The sequence below is a fragment of the Phascolarctos cinereus genome, unplaced genomic scaffold (genome assembly GCF_003287225.1).
Source record: "Phascolarctos cinereus isolate Bilbo 61053 unplaced genomic scaffold, phaCin_HiC Scaffold_7;HRSCAF=346, whole genome shotgun sequence".
Classification (NCBI taxonomy): Eukaryota; Metazoa; Chordata; class Mammalia; order Diprotodontia; family Phascolarctidae; genus Phascolarctos; species Phascolarctos cinereus.
This window is the reverse complement of record NW_027556180.1, coordinates 18,034,421-18,050,199: the sequence shown is the minus strand read 5'-3', so window position 1 is coordinate 18,050,199 and position 15,779 is coordinate 18,034,421. Positions and strand designations below refer to the sequence as shown.

The window sequence follows — 15,779 nt, the reverse complement described above, 5'->3', positions numbered from 1 at the left end:
TTGTTCTGTTCCATCTCAGAGGGCAGAGATAGAAATATTGGGCAGAAATTGTATTGGCAGATTTGGTTTGATATGAGGAAAAACTCTTAATTAGAGTTGTCCATACATAGAATGGCCTTCCTTAGGAGGTTTTGGGCTCACGCTCCCTAGAGATCTTGAGTCCGAGGCTATATGGCTCCTTGTAGGGATTCAGCAGAGGGAAATCTCATTCAGAAATAGGTTGGACTGGTTGGCTTCTGAGGTACTTGGTAAGTGTGAGATTCTATTAGTCCTCTCATGTCAGTGAAGAGAACACCACAGACATCAGACCCTGGAGGAACTTCTGCTCTGGAATCTTGACTGATAGGTCTCTCCTAAAACACTATTTCAAGAAAGTCCTAGCCATGCTTTACTTCACCCCTCTTCTCACCTCTACTTCCTGTACAGCCTCAATCAATCAACAAGCAGTGATTAAGCACTTACTGTGTTCCAGGCACTCTGCTAGGCAGTTGGATACAATAAAAGAAATGAAATAACCCTTACTCAAAAGGAACTCGCATTCTAATGAGGGAGATAAAGTACCTAACTGCTCCTTTCTTACCTCCATTTCTTCAACTCTCCAGTTTTGTAACCACAAACCATGATCAAATGACCTGGGTCATGGTCCCTGGATGGGATGTGCCAATCTACTTCCTTATGGCCCCACTTGCCATCCTTGCAACTTTCTGAACCAAAGTGTCTCTCCCTGGCCAGCACACCCCCATTTGCTTTGTAATATAAGCTTCCCCATTTGCTTTCAACATAAGCTCCTCAAGTACAAGGACTGTCTTTACTTTTATATCTGTTTTTCTCCATGCTAAGCATAGTAAGCACCTACTAAATGTTTTTTCATTAATTTTTCATTCCTGTATTTTAGTGATGGAGATTATTAGAATTGCTTTTTCAGTCTCCTAGGTCCCTCTATTAACAACTCTAACTTGTTACCTGTTAGTTATAAATTTTTGATGCTTTGTCCTGATGGCAAATTGTAAGAAGAAATGCACAGTTATGTCCATGTTATACAGCCTAGCAAGACTTATAGAACTATAGGATTTAAAGCTGCTCAGTGCTTTAGAGGTGATCTAGTCCAGAGTTGTCCAACATGTGGCCAACAGGCTGCAGGCCCACAACACCCCTGAGTGTAACCAGAGCCGGATTAAAATGTAAGTGGAAAATTAACGAAATCAACAAAAATACAGCACAATACAGATAACGTCAACATGTGGATTTCTAAGTCAATACGCATGCCACCAGGATCCTTACAAACAGTTTAGCGGCCCCTGTTTTTGTTGGAGATTGACGACACTGATGTAGTCCACTCCCTACATGTTACTATAAAGAAAAAGAGGCGTGTCCCAGATAGCATCATACATAGATCAATCATAGATTTATAACTGGAAGGTACCTTAGAGATAATCTAGCCCACTCCTTTTCTTTTACAGATGAGGAAACAGGTACAGGGCAGCAAAGAAACTTGTCCAGTGTCAGACAACAAGCCAGAGCTCAGCCTTTGCTTCCACTCTGGCCTCTTGTTTGTTGCTTAAAAGAAAATTGGATTTTAAAGCAAGTATATTGTATGCCTTGGCTAATAGCAAATGTGAGCATTTAAATTGTATTTTAAGATCTAAAAATCCTCTACTTTCATTGAAAGACAAAAGTGTGAGTTGGCTTCCATAGCTAGGCTCAAATTTCACATTTAGAAATGACAAGTGAGTTGGATAAAATACTTTTTTTTAAAATTTACAATAGAAATTTATAAAAATAGCTTTAATAAAATTATTACAAAATCAATTTACAATATAACTTATACAACCATCTCAAAATACAACACTGGATTATAACAAGTAAACTACATTTGTTTTTGTTAAATCACATCATCGTATAAATAATACTTCATCATCATATTTTTACGAGTATATATGCCAATAATGATGAATAATAAACAGAACATGTTATTTTTATGACTCTTTCAATAAAAAATTCATATCTGGCCAAAATAAAACCACCCACAGGAAAACAGAGAACATAGTTTTGTTTTGTTTTGTTTTTCATTTGAGCAAAAGTCCTATTTAATTATATTTGAGCATATAATATTTAATTTGAAAGCACCAAGTAAACACACACACACACACACACACACACACACACACACATATACACACTTCTCCATCTTCATATTCCTTATTTTGCCAAGATAATAGCTCACTCACGGGTGAGCTTCAGAGCCCCTCAGCCTCAGCTCTCCCCTTAATTGGTCTCAGATTTTCATCATGCACTGAGGTTGTATGTACGAATATTCTTCTTTGGCTTCCAATTGGGATATCTCAAAACTTAGGAAATATACTGAGCTCCTCCATGGGGCTGAATCTCTGTGACTCCCCACCCAACAACATTGCCTCTGATATGACAGGAGTCATCTCCTCTTGTTTGTCTGATCTCATCACTGCTGAGAACTCGGTCCCAGAGGTTAAAGCCAGTGAGCCTTCCGGAGAAAGCCAACATTTCATCGAAGCCCCCACCCACACAGCAACCATTCTTTTCTTGGCCCATTTGCAGAATCCCACCCTCTGGGATGGTGTGACCTGTGGCCATCCCAGAGCCAGTGGCTGCCAGTTCTCCATTGACCCACAGGGATGTGACCCCTCCGTCGGAGTTCCATGTGCCACACAGATAGGTCCATGTTCCTAGGGGAACCACAGAGTCGGCAACAAGCTTGTTCTGGTCTCCACCCACCACGAGCACAGTGGACCAAGAGTTGAGGTAGAGCTGGATTTCATAGGGATTCCTCTTTGTTCCATAGGAGAACAAAACAGTTTTATTTAACACATCAGTTGCCCTGACCCAGATGCAGGCACTGAAGGAGCGAAGTTTCATTTCAGTCACTGGATGAACACTGCCAAAAATCTTCTTGGAACGCATTGGGAATAAAAGTGCTGTTTCACAACCTGTAATAGAAGTAGATGCAAAGACATATGTGAGCAGCAATTGAAACCCATTCAGAATGTATCCTGGTAGTGAGACTTTTTAATCATCACATGGGAGAAAATTGTACAAAGATTTTGGTGACATCCCTTCTCTGCTCAAGAGCCTTCAGCTTTATCATCTAGGATAACACTCCTCTATCTGACATTTAAAGCACTTGTGATCCCATCTCTAGTCAACATTTCTAGCCTAATTTCATACTACTGCCTTTCACATGCTCTAGTGTCCAGGCCAATTGGTGTGCTTGCTGTTGCAAACTCGGCATCCCATCTACTATCTCTCTAACCTGTACGGGGTATTCCCTTGCCTAGAATGCCGTTCTACCTCACTCCTGGGGCCTTTGGATTCCTTTGAGGCTCAACTCATGTGTCTCTTCCTATAAGAAGCCTTTTCCCCACTCCTCTTCAGATGAGCACGTATTTGTTTATCAGTCCTTGAAGTACAGAGATTGCTACCACCCTGATACAGGCCCTCATTGCCTTTCACTTGGAGAACTGCATTTGCTTTCTAATTGGGCCCCTTGCCCAGCATGTCTCCACCCCAATCTATCCTCTACTCATCTGCCAAAATGATTTTCTTCACTTCCCCGATTCAGACTTCAGTGGCACCCTATTATCTCCAGCATCAGATATAAAATGCTCTGTTTGGCTATTTAATGCCCATCACGAGCTGGCCCCTTCCTACCTCTCCAGTCTTCCACTTTCTTCCTCTCCATCTGTTCTCTGATCTAGCAACACTGTCTTTGCTGTGTCTTGATCATGCTCCATTTCTGGACTGTATGCTTTTTCAGCAGCTGGCCCCTATGTCTGGGATGTTCTCCTTCCTGACCTCTGCCTTCTGGCTTCCCTGGCTCCAGTTCCATCTTCTTCAGGAGGCCTTTCCTGGTCAGCTCCACTGTGAAAGCCTTCCCTCTGACATTCCCTTCCAACTCCTCTGATTATAGCTTGCATGTACTAAGTTATTTGCAATGCTGCCTCTTCCACTAGAGGATGAGCTCTTTGGGGGCAAAACCAATACATTTATCTTTATCACACCAGCACTTAGCACAAAGTCTGGCATGTAGGATACTGATACTTGTTGACTTGACTTAGCCTGAGATTCGAATTACTCCCCATGCATTTAAAATATTCTATCTGTGCGCAATTTCCTGGTAGCACCTATACTGTGTAAAGTGATATGCTCATCCTAGTGGCTCTTGCACTGGGAGAACAGAGTGGCCTAGAAAGTGACCCTACAGAGGATTCTAGTGTGGTGGGAGGAGAGCTGAAAGGGCTCATAGAGGTCAGCACAAATCAGCATCATAGATAGAGTTAGGCGAATTGACTTGCCCATGGTCACAGAAGTCGTAAGAATCAGAGGCAGAATTTGAACCCAGGTTTTCTGCCTCCAAACTCAGTACTTTTTGGATCGTACCTTGTTTAATCAAGCAAGTACAGGTGTGATGGAAGTTAAACAAGGACAGTCAGTCACTGCCTTCTATTAGCTCTAGAGTCCTCAATATGACAGTCTAGACCAGTTACTCCAGGATAAAGGAACTCAATTAAATCCACCCCAATTTTCTGAGCTTTCTCTCAATCCATTTTTGATGAGACACTGTTTTTTTTTTAATTCACTTGATCACAGTATCTTCCCCAAAGTATTACACTGAATTCAGTTCACTGAAGATTGAGGAACTAAATGGTACTCCAAGCAAATTCCAAGCACTTTGGACATTTATCTACTCTGTGCTTTAGGTAATTCAAAGAATCTAAGTGAGAGATAAGTGGTATGGTGGGAATTGCAGTCATGGAGACCTGAGTTCAAAACCACCTGAGACATTTACTAAATGTATAACCCTAGCAAGTCACTTTAATTCTTCCAGCCTCAGTTTCCTCATGTGTAAAGTAGGGATAATAGTATCACCTACTTTACAGGATTATTATGAGGATGAAATGAGGTTAGCTATGTAAAATGTTTGGCAAATCTTAAAATACTGAAAAAATGCTAGCTATTGTTACTGTTACTGATGTTGGGAGGGATTTCAGAAGAAATCTAGTTCATTCAAACCGGGCTAGAACAAGAATCCTCCCTACAACAATCTGATTGCTCACCTGCCAGCCTCTGCTTACCTGCAAGAGGAGCCCATTATCTCTGCAGCAGCTCAGTCCATTTTGGGATGACTAATTATTAGGGAGGGTAGTCCCCTCGCCTTACTTGAAGCCTATGTCAATGCCACTGTGAAACTCCCACCCATTCCAGTAAATTGTCTTTTAAAATTCGTGGGCATTCTTATTAAATGGTTCCTTAATTGACATATTTTTCTCATTCTTTTATCCAAAGCCAGAGCAAATGAAAACCAGCCCTTCAGAAGACTAATAACAGTGTAATTAGGAAGTGGAGTAAGAGCTGGGCTGGCAGCGGACCAAGATTTAAGAAACCAAAACCAGTTGCTAAAAATGTTATTGTGAGTAGTGAGGAGAAGATTCCTAAAGACGTACTAAGCAGGACACAGATGTACTTTTGAAACTGTAATCAAATTTGGCTTAGTTTTTCTGACTTTGCTTATTTATCTTCAAGATCAGAAATGTATGGTTTTAGGCAATGATTTCCAGTGCTAATGGAATCACAGGACTCAGAGAAGGAAGGGAGCCCAGACATCATTAGATTACATCTCCTCATTTTACAAATGAGGTAACTGAGGCCTAGAGAGATTAAGAGCTTTTTATTCAAAGCCACACAGCTAATTAGTGACAGTGCCTTCACTGGAAATCAGAGCTCCTCACTGCCAATCTAGTGCCCTCTTCACTCTCCATGTGTAAAAGTGAAAATCAGAAAAAGTGAGTAGTTCTCCAGATACTCTAGTATTATGTAACACATTTAAGACAATGTCTTTCAACTAATAATATACTAGTCAGAAATGTTGTTCTAGTAAGGTAGCAAAAATGACCATCTGTCTTCATATCCATCTGCATTTAATTTCACATGGCTTAATGGAAGGAGCATGATGTACGGGGCACAGTCTTGACGTTGGCATTGGGAAGACCTGGTTTCAAATGCCACCTCTTAACACTAGCTGTGTAACTATAGGCAAGTCACCAAACCTCTCTGAGCCTGTTTCCTTATCTGTAAAATGGGGATAATAACACCTCTAGCACCTACCCACAGAGTTTGGGGGATGTTTAAGTGGGATAATATATGTAAAACACTTCGCAAACTCTAAAGCACTAGAAATGTCTCAGTGAAGTTTTAATCTGATTAAGCTTACTACATTTAATGGTAATTAAACATTTTTTATTATATGACTCAAGCCAATACTTTGCCATTATAAGTTATCTTTGTGATATATTAGCAAACAAGACTGAAGAAATACTGGAATGAGTCTTCAGGGTATAATGGAGATTCATTTTTCCACGTGACAATTTTATTTTTAAAATAAAATGTCATATGTTGCTTGCATTTCCCCCCCTTCAATGGTCCAACCATTGATAGGGAAGGATTTCATTGAGTAACACGGGTGGCCAGAGGGATCTACAGGACTCCCAGAGAACCAGGCAGATGGGGGGGGGTCTTCTGATTTCCTGTTAAAACAGGAAAAAACAGGATCGTAGATTTAAAGCTAATCCAACCCCTGTATTTTACAAGTGAGTAAACTGAGGTTGACAGAGATTAAGTGACTTGCCCGAGGTGAAAAAGGTAGTAAGTAGAATGTTAAACTCCTTGAGGGTAGGGGCTGTGTCATTTCTTTGTATCTCCTGTTATTAGTACAGGGCCTGACACATAGTAGGTGCTTACTAAATGTTCCTTGAATTGAAGCTAGTGGGTCAGGATTTGAACACAGATCCTCTGACTGTTTACTTTTCCCTATTTTTGATGTTTTGTTTGGACTTTTGGAATGTGGGGTACTATTGTATATTTGGTACCTAAAGCAGCAGGGAGAGGATTGTGGAAGTTATATTTCCCTTAAAGCCCTCCGTTATATAGATACAGGTGTGCTCGGCGGGTACAGTTACTGACCTGCAATAGCTGACCGTTAAATTTTGAGGGTAGGCATTACATTTCAGAAATTTGCAAATGGCTACAGATCAGGACTTGATTTAGAATTCTGCTAGTCGTCTAGACTTAAGAAGGTGATAGAGAAAAATGCCAATAACGGTGATTCAACATGAAAGTGTGTAGTGTATGTACATTTCCCCCAGCCCAGATCTGGCTGTTAAACATTCACCAGCGTACCCCTGGTTTTATCTGGTTCCTGATTGTGGAGGTTTTGCGTATTGTGACCCACACAAAGTGTGCTTCTGCCCAGCAAGCCCAAGTAATTCCCACTTGTTTTCTTTTAAAAATTGGCTTTGATGGGGGGGGGGAGGGACCAGAGCTTCTGGTTTCAGTTATCCTGGCTGTAAAATGAGGGATTTGGTGACCTCTCAAAATCTGTGACTATACCCAGGTTTCTGGAGCACTAAATAAGTCTATGACAGGTTTTGTCTAATTTGACAGTCTCTTATTTAGACTGTTTCTCTAATCCTTTCAGAAAACAAAAGTTAAAAAAAAAACTGAAACATAAATGTACATGTTCCTAAACAGAAATTTTCAGCTAGCAGGCTGTCTCTGGTAGTTGCCCCAAATCCGATCTTTTACAAGGTATCTCTCCTTGACCCTCCCAGGACTCGCCACTCCATCCAGCTCATTTCACTACAGTGTTAGAGAGGCAGTGGGGAAAGGATTCCTCTGGCACCTCAGTGGATCAGTTTACACCTTAAAGCATGAGATTTGATAGGGGCTGCTTGATGTATCAGTCAGAACTGTCCTTAAAGACAAGCAGCCAAGCTGTGACAAAGTCCACAGACCTAAAGTTAGACTTTGCCCCAACCTCTGAGGCACTCTGGAGGCTAGAGACTAAATTTGCAATAAAAGTAAACTAGATGGTGCTGTGAGTAGGTAAAGCACTGGGCTTGGAATCAGGAAGACCTGAGTTCAAATGTGACTTCATACACTTACTAGCTGTGTGACTCTGGAAAAGTCACTTAACCTTGTTCGCCTCAGTTTACTCATCTGTAAAATGAGCTGGAGAAGGACACCACTGCAGCATCTTTGCTGAGAAGACCCCCAGTGGGGTCATGAGGAGTCAGACAGGACTAAAACAACTCAACAGCAACAAAGCTAAATTGAGGCCCAGGCTCACAGCTGCACATCTGCAGCTGAGGGAAGGGAGGCTGAGAAGACTTTTTTTTTTTTAATGAGCCAACAGAGTTTAAAGGGATGGGTAATTCCAGGGTGGAATATTAATGGGCATTTTAAGATGAAAGCTGCTTGAGGGGTGTGTGTGTGTGTGTGTGTGTGTGTGTGTGTGTGTGTGTGTGTGTGTGTGTGTGTGTGTGAATTATGGAGAACAAACTCCTTTGAGAGGCAGTTTGCTGTAGCCACACTCGGCTGGATTTGGAATTGAATGGCCTGGATTCAAATCTCATATCTGCCATTCAATGACTCTCTCCCCTTGGACAAGTTACACAACTTCGTGGCGTGCCAGTATCTGTAAATCTCATATCCCTAAAAGGTGAGACTCAATGATCCCTAAATTCCCAGTTAGTAGAATCTTTCTATCTAGATCTATGTTCTTATGATGGAGAATAACTCATTGATATTATATTTAGATTCATTATCTCATTTGACCCTCACCACCCCGAGAGGATGGATGGTGCTATTATGTTCCCATTTTATGGATAAGTATACTAAAACTCGCTGGACCTGAGTTCCCTCATCTGTAAGATCAAGGGGCTGGATGGAGGAGGTGACCCTTGAGGCCCCCCAGCCTTAGATCTATGCTGGGTGATTCTATCAAAGGCACTGAAGAAGGCTTTCTTCAAGAAAAAACCAAGGCTGGGTCCCGGCTGGGTCCAGAGACCAAGGGAACATTAAAGGCTCTTTGGATGCAAGTGTCTCTCTGGCTATGAGACTTACCCCACCCCCAATGGGAAGCTCAGCTGATTGGGTGGCGGGCAGCCGGACAAGGGGAGCTGGGGCGGGGCAGAAGCCTCTCTCTTACCTGCAGGCAGCGAGCGCTGTCCAGCCCATCTCCGCAAGGCTCTCAGCTCCTCCAACACTGGCAGCAGCGTGTTCCCCGACTCTTCGGGCGCCCTCTGCCAGGCATTCTCCAGCTTGGCCAGCCGGTGCGTCAGGCCGCGGCTGGTCAGCAGCAGCTCGTCCAGCGTCCTGGTTAGCCGGACGGGTTCCTGGGCTGAGGCGCACGTGTGGGCCACGTCTGAGCGCAGACCCCGCAGCTCAGCAGCCAGCACATCCTCGGCTACCTGCAGCAGTTTGTTCTCACGCATCTGAGAGTTCTCCAGCATGATGAAGAGCTGGTCCCAGGCCGAGCGGTCCTGGCGACAGTCGCACGCAGAGCCTGGATGAAGGACAAGACGTTGGGGTCAGAAGTCCACCTGTGCGTCCACAGGGCAGAGTTGGGCACCTCTCCTCCCTTTCCTCCGGAGCTGCTCGGCTGGCCTAGCGCTCCTGAGAGGTCAGGGGAAAGTCTAGCAGCGCCTCTAAAAGTCCCACCTTCCACATCCCTTCCAGAGACATTCAGAAAAGTAACGCGTAGAAACCCTGAGGGTGCATACAGGTCGGCATGGGGTTGCCCTCATGGTAAAAACAACAACAACAACAACAAAAACCACCTACCTTTTCTGTCTGCTTCCAGTTACTTATTTCTTTAGTAAACCACTTTTTTTTGGGGGGGGAGGTGGGGGGGCGGGGTGGAGAGCTGTAAGATGGACCTGTGATTTACACAGTGTGAGGAATGGGAATACCCAGTGCGGAAACCCCTTCCATAACTGGGGTTCCGCAACATTTCTGTATCTTACACTCTTGGTTACCTGAGTAATAACAATTTGAGACTTATCCAGGGTCAGACAGCTAGTGCTTGTCAGAGGGCAGAATTTGGGCCCTGGTCTTAAAGGTTCTTTAGGGGCCACCTAGTACAATCTTGTCATTTTACACATGGAAACTGAGACCCAGGAAAGTTAAATGACTTGCCTACAGTCTCACAGATAAGTGCCAAAGGTGCAATTCAAACACTCTTCCTGGTCCAGAGCCCATGTCTCCATACGCTGTGTGTGCCGGGTTGCCTCTCAGACCACTTCAGCTCCCCTCCTCCCTTTCTTGTACATATATTAAATTACTTTTTAAAGCTCCCTGTGCTCTAAAGAACGCTCTCTTTTCAAAGGAAACTTCTTGAAATAACTTATCCTTGCTCCAATACTGACCACCCCCAATGCATACAGAGTAGGCTTGGAACAGTTGAGGGTAGCAAGGCAACAGTTAACAGGCACTTACTGTCATCAGTGGGATGGATTCCATTCTCTATTTCGTTATCCAAATTCACGTACATGAGATTGTAGTCATCGCTGTCCTCAGCCGACAAGGCAGAACAGAAAGCCCAAAACAGAATTACTCGGAGATGCTGCATTTCTCCAGGAGAGACAGCAAATGCACTTTTTCAGATTTCTGCAAAATCTGCTGGGAGGGAGCTGGCTTGGAGCAGAACAGAGAATGAGAGCAGGAGGCTGGGGAGACCTCTAAATAAAGGTCCGAGGCTTCCGAAAATGAATGAATGAGGAATGCTGGTGGCACGGGGGTGGGGGGGGGGGGAAGAGGGGGCGTTGGGGGCTGGAATAAGAATGTCTCTGGTTATTGGAGGAACAGGAGGAGGAGGAGGGGGGCTGATGGGCTAGAGGAGGCGGGGAAGTTACACAACACCAAACCCCCAAGATTTGTTCTGTGGTCAGGTTAATTGAGGGAGGGGAAAGAAGGGGGGCGCTGAGAGCCCGGGTAAGACCGTTCTTGCGAGACTTGCCCCTGGAGAATTAGATGTTGTAATGTGAATTTGTACATTCTGATGTACAAGAAATCTGCTTGTGGGGTAGGGAGAAAAATACATCAGAGCTGGAAGGAAAGGCAGGAAAGAGAGAGAGGGCCTTGAGGGGAGGGGCTTATGGAAGTATTTCTTCCACAACCCTTTTAGTCCCCAAACTCTTTTTTTCTTTTTCCTCTTCATTCCCTGTACCCTCATTTTTAATGCCAGTTGCCCGGAGTTATAAATGAATTCCAGTAAAAAGCAAGGATGGAATCCAGTGGATAGAAATGCCCGATCTATTAGGAACCTATCTTCTTTTCATTCCAGCTAGAGTTTAATCATACTTCCCCATCGTACCCTTGTTAGAGCATGATTGTAAAGTTCTAAACAAAACCTTGAGAGCTTCATACACCCAGTAACGGGCAATGGGGAGGGTGAGGACGACAGAGACCAGGAAGAGAGCAACATCTTAGAGATGTTTGTTTTCCTGTCCCAGTAGTAAATCGCTGTGAATATATAGCTCTAAGGTGAAATTAACTTACTCTACTGGGCTCAGAGACCAGGATCTTATTTCAAGAGTGCGTTTAGGTTGTGACTGTTTGTGATTTCCATGCTGAAGCGTGTTTGTGAGCTTGTAGCTCAAATTGGCTCCCACTTTTACTGATTCATTTTTGGTAGTCTATTTTCAATTCAATTGAAAAGTGAGCAAGTGTCCTCCCCTGCCTCCATATACACATTAGATTTGTAGCACTAAGTAAAAGGCTCCTAAGAAGTACATACCAGCTTTATGCCTTAAATTTTAGCTCCCTTAAAATTGACATTTTGAGCAGGCAAGTCTCTGACTGACCCAGAGTTGCCCTTAATTGTAGCTTTTAATATTCTTGATCTTTATCTCTGGAAGAGATCCTGGCATTCAAACAAAGTGTTAACACTCTCTGGATTGGTGACCAGTCACCAGGATATACTGTTGCCTGATGCTCACCAGGGGGCCATTTACCTATTCAAGATCTCTTGACAATTTCTCCAAGGTTCTGAGATCAGGCTATGTTTTTGAGCCTCCTGGATCTCTCCTGCTGATCCTGAGGTGCTTCTGCCTTACTGTAGTGTGAGGGTGTCTAACTTTAGTCTGCAGGAGACTCCTAGGGAGGTGAGTGTGTATGTGTGTTGGAAGGAAGGATGCAGAGTTGAAACTCAGATTTTTTCTAGGGAGGTCCATAATCTCCCTGGAGAAAGTGATGGCCACATATCTACTCAAACTCTATCAAGTCCCACTTCTAGGTGAAGAAACCAAGATCCTGGGAATAGATCTTCAGGAAGTAGGAAACCATTCTAAAGTAGAAATACAGAACTTTGATGCATCTCCCTACAGCTCCAGACTGTTGGAGTAAGAAATCAGACTGCCTGAAGCCCAGCTTTATGAGTTCTGCCTTCAGTGGCTGGGGCCAGAGATTCAAAAGAAGGACAGATGCAAGATCTGTGACTACTGCTTAGGCTAGAATCCTTCCTGGCCAGCCTACCCAAGAAAGTGTCAGACATGAAGAGAATAACCTGGTAGAGTTTCTGGCCTTTGATATTACCCATTAGACTGGGAGCTCCTTGAGAGCAGAGCTTGTCTTTTGCTTTTCTCTGGACCCCTAGTGATTTCACTTGATGTGGCCCAAATAGAAAGAGCTCTACTTTCTGAGGAATCTGCACTGGTCCCCAAAGTGAAAACTGGGGTGGGAATCTCACCTGTGTTTCTGACAGCCAAATAATGGATGATGTTAGAGGACATGGCTTTAAACTTCACCCGGGAGAGATGGGGAAGCTTGGTATCTGCTCATGGGGATTTCTGCAGGGATGGAATGCTGGAGAACTACAAGAAGGTGACTTCCCAGGGCTTCCAGGATGCAAACTAGAGGTGATCTCCTATTTGGAGTGAGAGAAAACACCATGAAAACTGAAGACAGAAACCTCAAGAGGCACCTCTCCAGATGAGGAGGCTAGGCTTGAAGTCTTGGAGTTATTTCCAAAGTGAGACATTTGTATGGGAGAGCCGCTCCAAGAAAGATTCACAAGGGATGGCCCAGGCTGGCTGGGAAACATGATGGCAGATTTCATACACAGCACGACAATCCAATTATAGAACCTGTTAAAGCAAGTCATGATCACTCACAAGAAAACGCACAATAAGGTCATCCCTGAAGTGCCATCTCTGAAGTCTTCCCTGACCACCCCACTCAGCTGTTAATGCTTTCTTGTCTTCTCAAATTACTTTGTATTATCTAGGCACCTATTCTGTTCCACCGCTCCTACCACCAGCAGCCCTCCCCCTGTTCTCTGCCCCAATGTAGTATGTACACTCCTTGAGATCCAGGACTAAGCCCATGCACTAGCCCAATACCTTCAATAGAGTGGGGCTTAGTGTTCTGTTGAAGTGATCTTGATCTGTTGAAGGGAAATTCTCACTGCAAAGACAATAGTAATGACATTCCAATGTTTCCCAAGTGACTTCAAAATTCTTAAGTATTGAGTTCTTCCAGTTCCTTGGGCCTAGTGAATACCCAAAGCAATGAGGTTTAATGGTTCCAGGTCCAGAGACCTGTATTAGTCCTCTGCCACAGAGACATAGAATAGTGCAGCGGAAAAGATCTGTGGCTTTGGCATAAGATCTGGGTTCAAATCCTGACTCTGCTTCTTAATATCTGTGTGACCTTAGACAAGTTGATCAACCTCTCTGGGGCTCAGTTTCCCTTTCTGTAAAATGAGTGGGCTGGTCCTAGTGATGTCTAAAGTCTCTTTAAGCTCTGACATCACATGGTTCCGGGTGGGATAAGTAAAAAGTAGTGACACTAATTTCCATTCTGTGGAATGTCTCCTTGCTTTGCAATCTCACCTCATATGTTGCTGCCACTGACAGGCATCATCAAGGGCTTTTGATTTCCTCTAGAGTCAAACTTTTATCGTTCTGAGTTTTAGAACTTCCTGGATTTTACCAATGTTTTCTTTGCTCAGTTCTTAAAATATTCTGTATAGGTGTGCACACTCAAACACATAAATGCATATACATTTACATACAATCTCTACTCTCTGGGTTCTTGTGTGTGTTTTTTTCTATACACAGATCTCCATTTTATTTTATTTTATTTTATTTTTTTAGGCAATTGGGGTTAAGTGACTTGCCCAGGGTCACACAGCTACTAAGTGTCAAGTGTTTGGTCTGAGGCCGCATTTGAACTTAGGTACTCCTGATTTCAGGGCTGGTGCTCTATCCACTACAGCTACCTAGCTGCCCCACAGATCTCCATTTTAAAGTACATATGAGTACGGTGCTCCTCCTTCAAGGTATCCATGGAAACCAGGTGCTTTGAGGCTTGTAAGTACTCGGGAGTATGTTCAGAGAAAGGCTGGTCTCTGCAGAGATAAACAGATTCTCCCATGTGTTCTTGGTATGATGAATACCTGAAGCTTACATAACTTTTGCTTTGTAGAAAATCATGAGTGACAAGCCATACCTCAGCAGCCCTTAAAATGGGGGTTTGAATCATCTTTGTTTCTCCTTCATCGTGAAAGCATCATTTCCAGATGTCTGTTGTCTTCCTCTGTGAAAGGGAACATAAATGCATTCTATTGCTTTCTTTTCTTTGTTTCATTTCCTCTCGTATTTATGATAAAGCTTGGTTTTCAATTAAAGACTGTCCAAGACTCTTATCTATCATCCTCTGTCTGCACTGAATCCTTCTCAGGGTTGGGGCTCTCTTATTGCTAAATTCTTCTGCTTGGCCCACATTGTTTCACTCAGTATAAACCATCATTAGGTAAAAATGTTTCTCATCATCAAATGTCCCACTCATGGAATAAGCTCTGATAGTAGCAGTGCCAGTGATTTGTAGGAATCAGGGTCACCGTTTGTTATTATTTGTTATTATGGCTCAGTAGAGGAATGGGTGATTGGTTCCCACCATTTGATATGTGACTAAGTCTCCTATATGCTTGTTAATTTAATCCTGACATGATCAATGCCTCTCATGAGCTGAGAAAGTGATGGAGCCCAAGTGAATGGACTGACTTTATTATCCTTTTAACAGGTAACTCCATGCTGTTGCGTGTCTTGCCTTCTGTGTATGAAAAGCAACCCCAGCCAATCAACAGCCATATAATGGAGCTGGTGACACTGATGTGCCAGCTAGAGCCAACAGAACAACACCATCTTCTCAGGCTGCTGCAGACAGTCGCGAGGAGGAAACAGCCCATGGTAAAGGCATATTTTACATAGGCATATAAGTAATCAAAAATACAGATCCTTCACATAGGGCTTGATATTGACAAAGCATTTTATGTCTATTATCTCAGTTGAACTTCCTAACAAAGCTGTGAGGTAGGCACTGCAGATGTCATCATCCTGTTTTATGGATGAGGAAACTTGAGTTCTGATGGAGTTAAATGACTTGCCCTTCGTTACATGACTAGCCAGTGTCAGAGATGGAAGCTGAGCACAGGATTTTCTGACTCCAAGACCAGAACACTATACACTCTACCACACTGCCTCTCAAGGCTAGATATACTTATATGAATGCCTAGGTATGTGAGGCTACCCTGGTGCTTAGATATTTCACACAAATGTACCTATCTTGAAATTAAATGAATCAGTCAGTCACTGAGCATTTGCTAAGTACCTACTAGCCTTCTCTATGCCAGTTACTGAACTAGATGCTTTTGGGATGCAATGATGAAATTGAAATGGTCCCTGACCTCAAGGAACTTACATTGTATTAGGAGACATACACGTATCCTAAGGAGTAAAACAAAAACACTCATCTCTTCTTCCCAGAGCCATGTAAATGGGGAGGTCAGAGTCAGGGTCTGGGATCAGTAATTTGAGAGAAAGAGTGACCTGCGAATCTTTGGTTCTTTCTGAAGGACAATGACAGCACTTGAGGTAACCCCCAGAAGCTATGGTTTCCCACATAGG

At 43.3% G+C, this 15,779-nt stretch overlaps 2 protein-coding genes across 6 annotated transcripts in view; one reads left to right on the top strand and one right to left on the bottom strand.

Moving 5' to 3' along the window:
• VEPH1 (ventricular zone expressed PH domain containing 1) overlaps positions 1 to 15,779 on the top strand; it is a 209,542-nt gene that overhangs the window by 50,149 nt on the left and 143,614 nt on the right. For all 5 annotated transcript variants that reach the window (XM_020988883.2, XM_020988884.2, XM_078147637.1 and 2 more), the window contains exon 5: positions 14,896 to 15,062. In XM_020988883.2, the coding sequence (XP_020844542.1) occupies positions 14,896 to 15,062 (167 nt within the window). The remainder of the gene's footprint in view (positions 1 to 14,895; positions 15,063 to 15,779) is intronic.
• PTX3 (pentraxin 3) lies at positions 1,767 to 10,608 on the bottom strand. Its single transcript, XM_020988888.2, has 3 exons — positions 10,309 to 10,608; positions 9,020 to 9,376; positions 1,767 to 2,963 (listed from the first exon to the last, which is right to left on the bottom strand). Exons 1-3 carry the CDS (start codon positions 10,439 to 10,441, stop codon positions 2,350 to 2,352), a joined length of 1,104 nt encoding a protein of 367 aa, XP_020844547.1. The 5' UTR covers positions 10,442 to 10,608; the 3' UTR covers positions 1,767 to 2,349.

What these genes read in the sequence shown, in the direction of transcription:
- PTX3 (XM_020988888.2), bottom strand. Translation starts at nt 10,441, where the DNA reads ATGCAGCATCTCCGAGTAATTCTGTTTTGGGCTTTCTGTTCTGCCTTG. An exon ending in AATCCATCCCACTGATGACA is followed by an intron (nt 9,377 to 10,308) that starts GTAAGTGCCTGT and finishes TCCTTCATCCAG; the next exon opens with GCTCTGCGTGCGACTGTCGC. An exon ending in ACAGCGCTCGCTGCCTGCAG is followed by an intron (nt 2,964 to 9,019) that starts GTAAGAGAGAGG and finishes CTTCTATTACAG; the next exon opens with GTTGTGAAACAGCACTTTTA.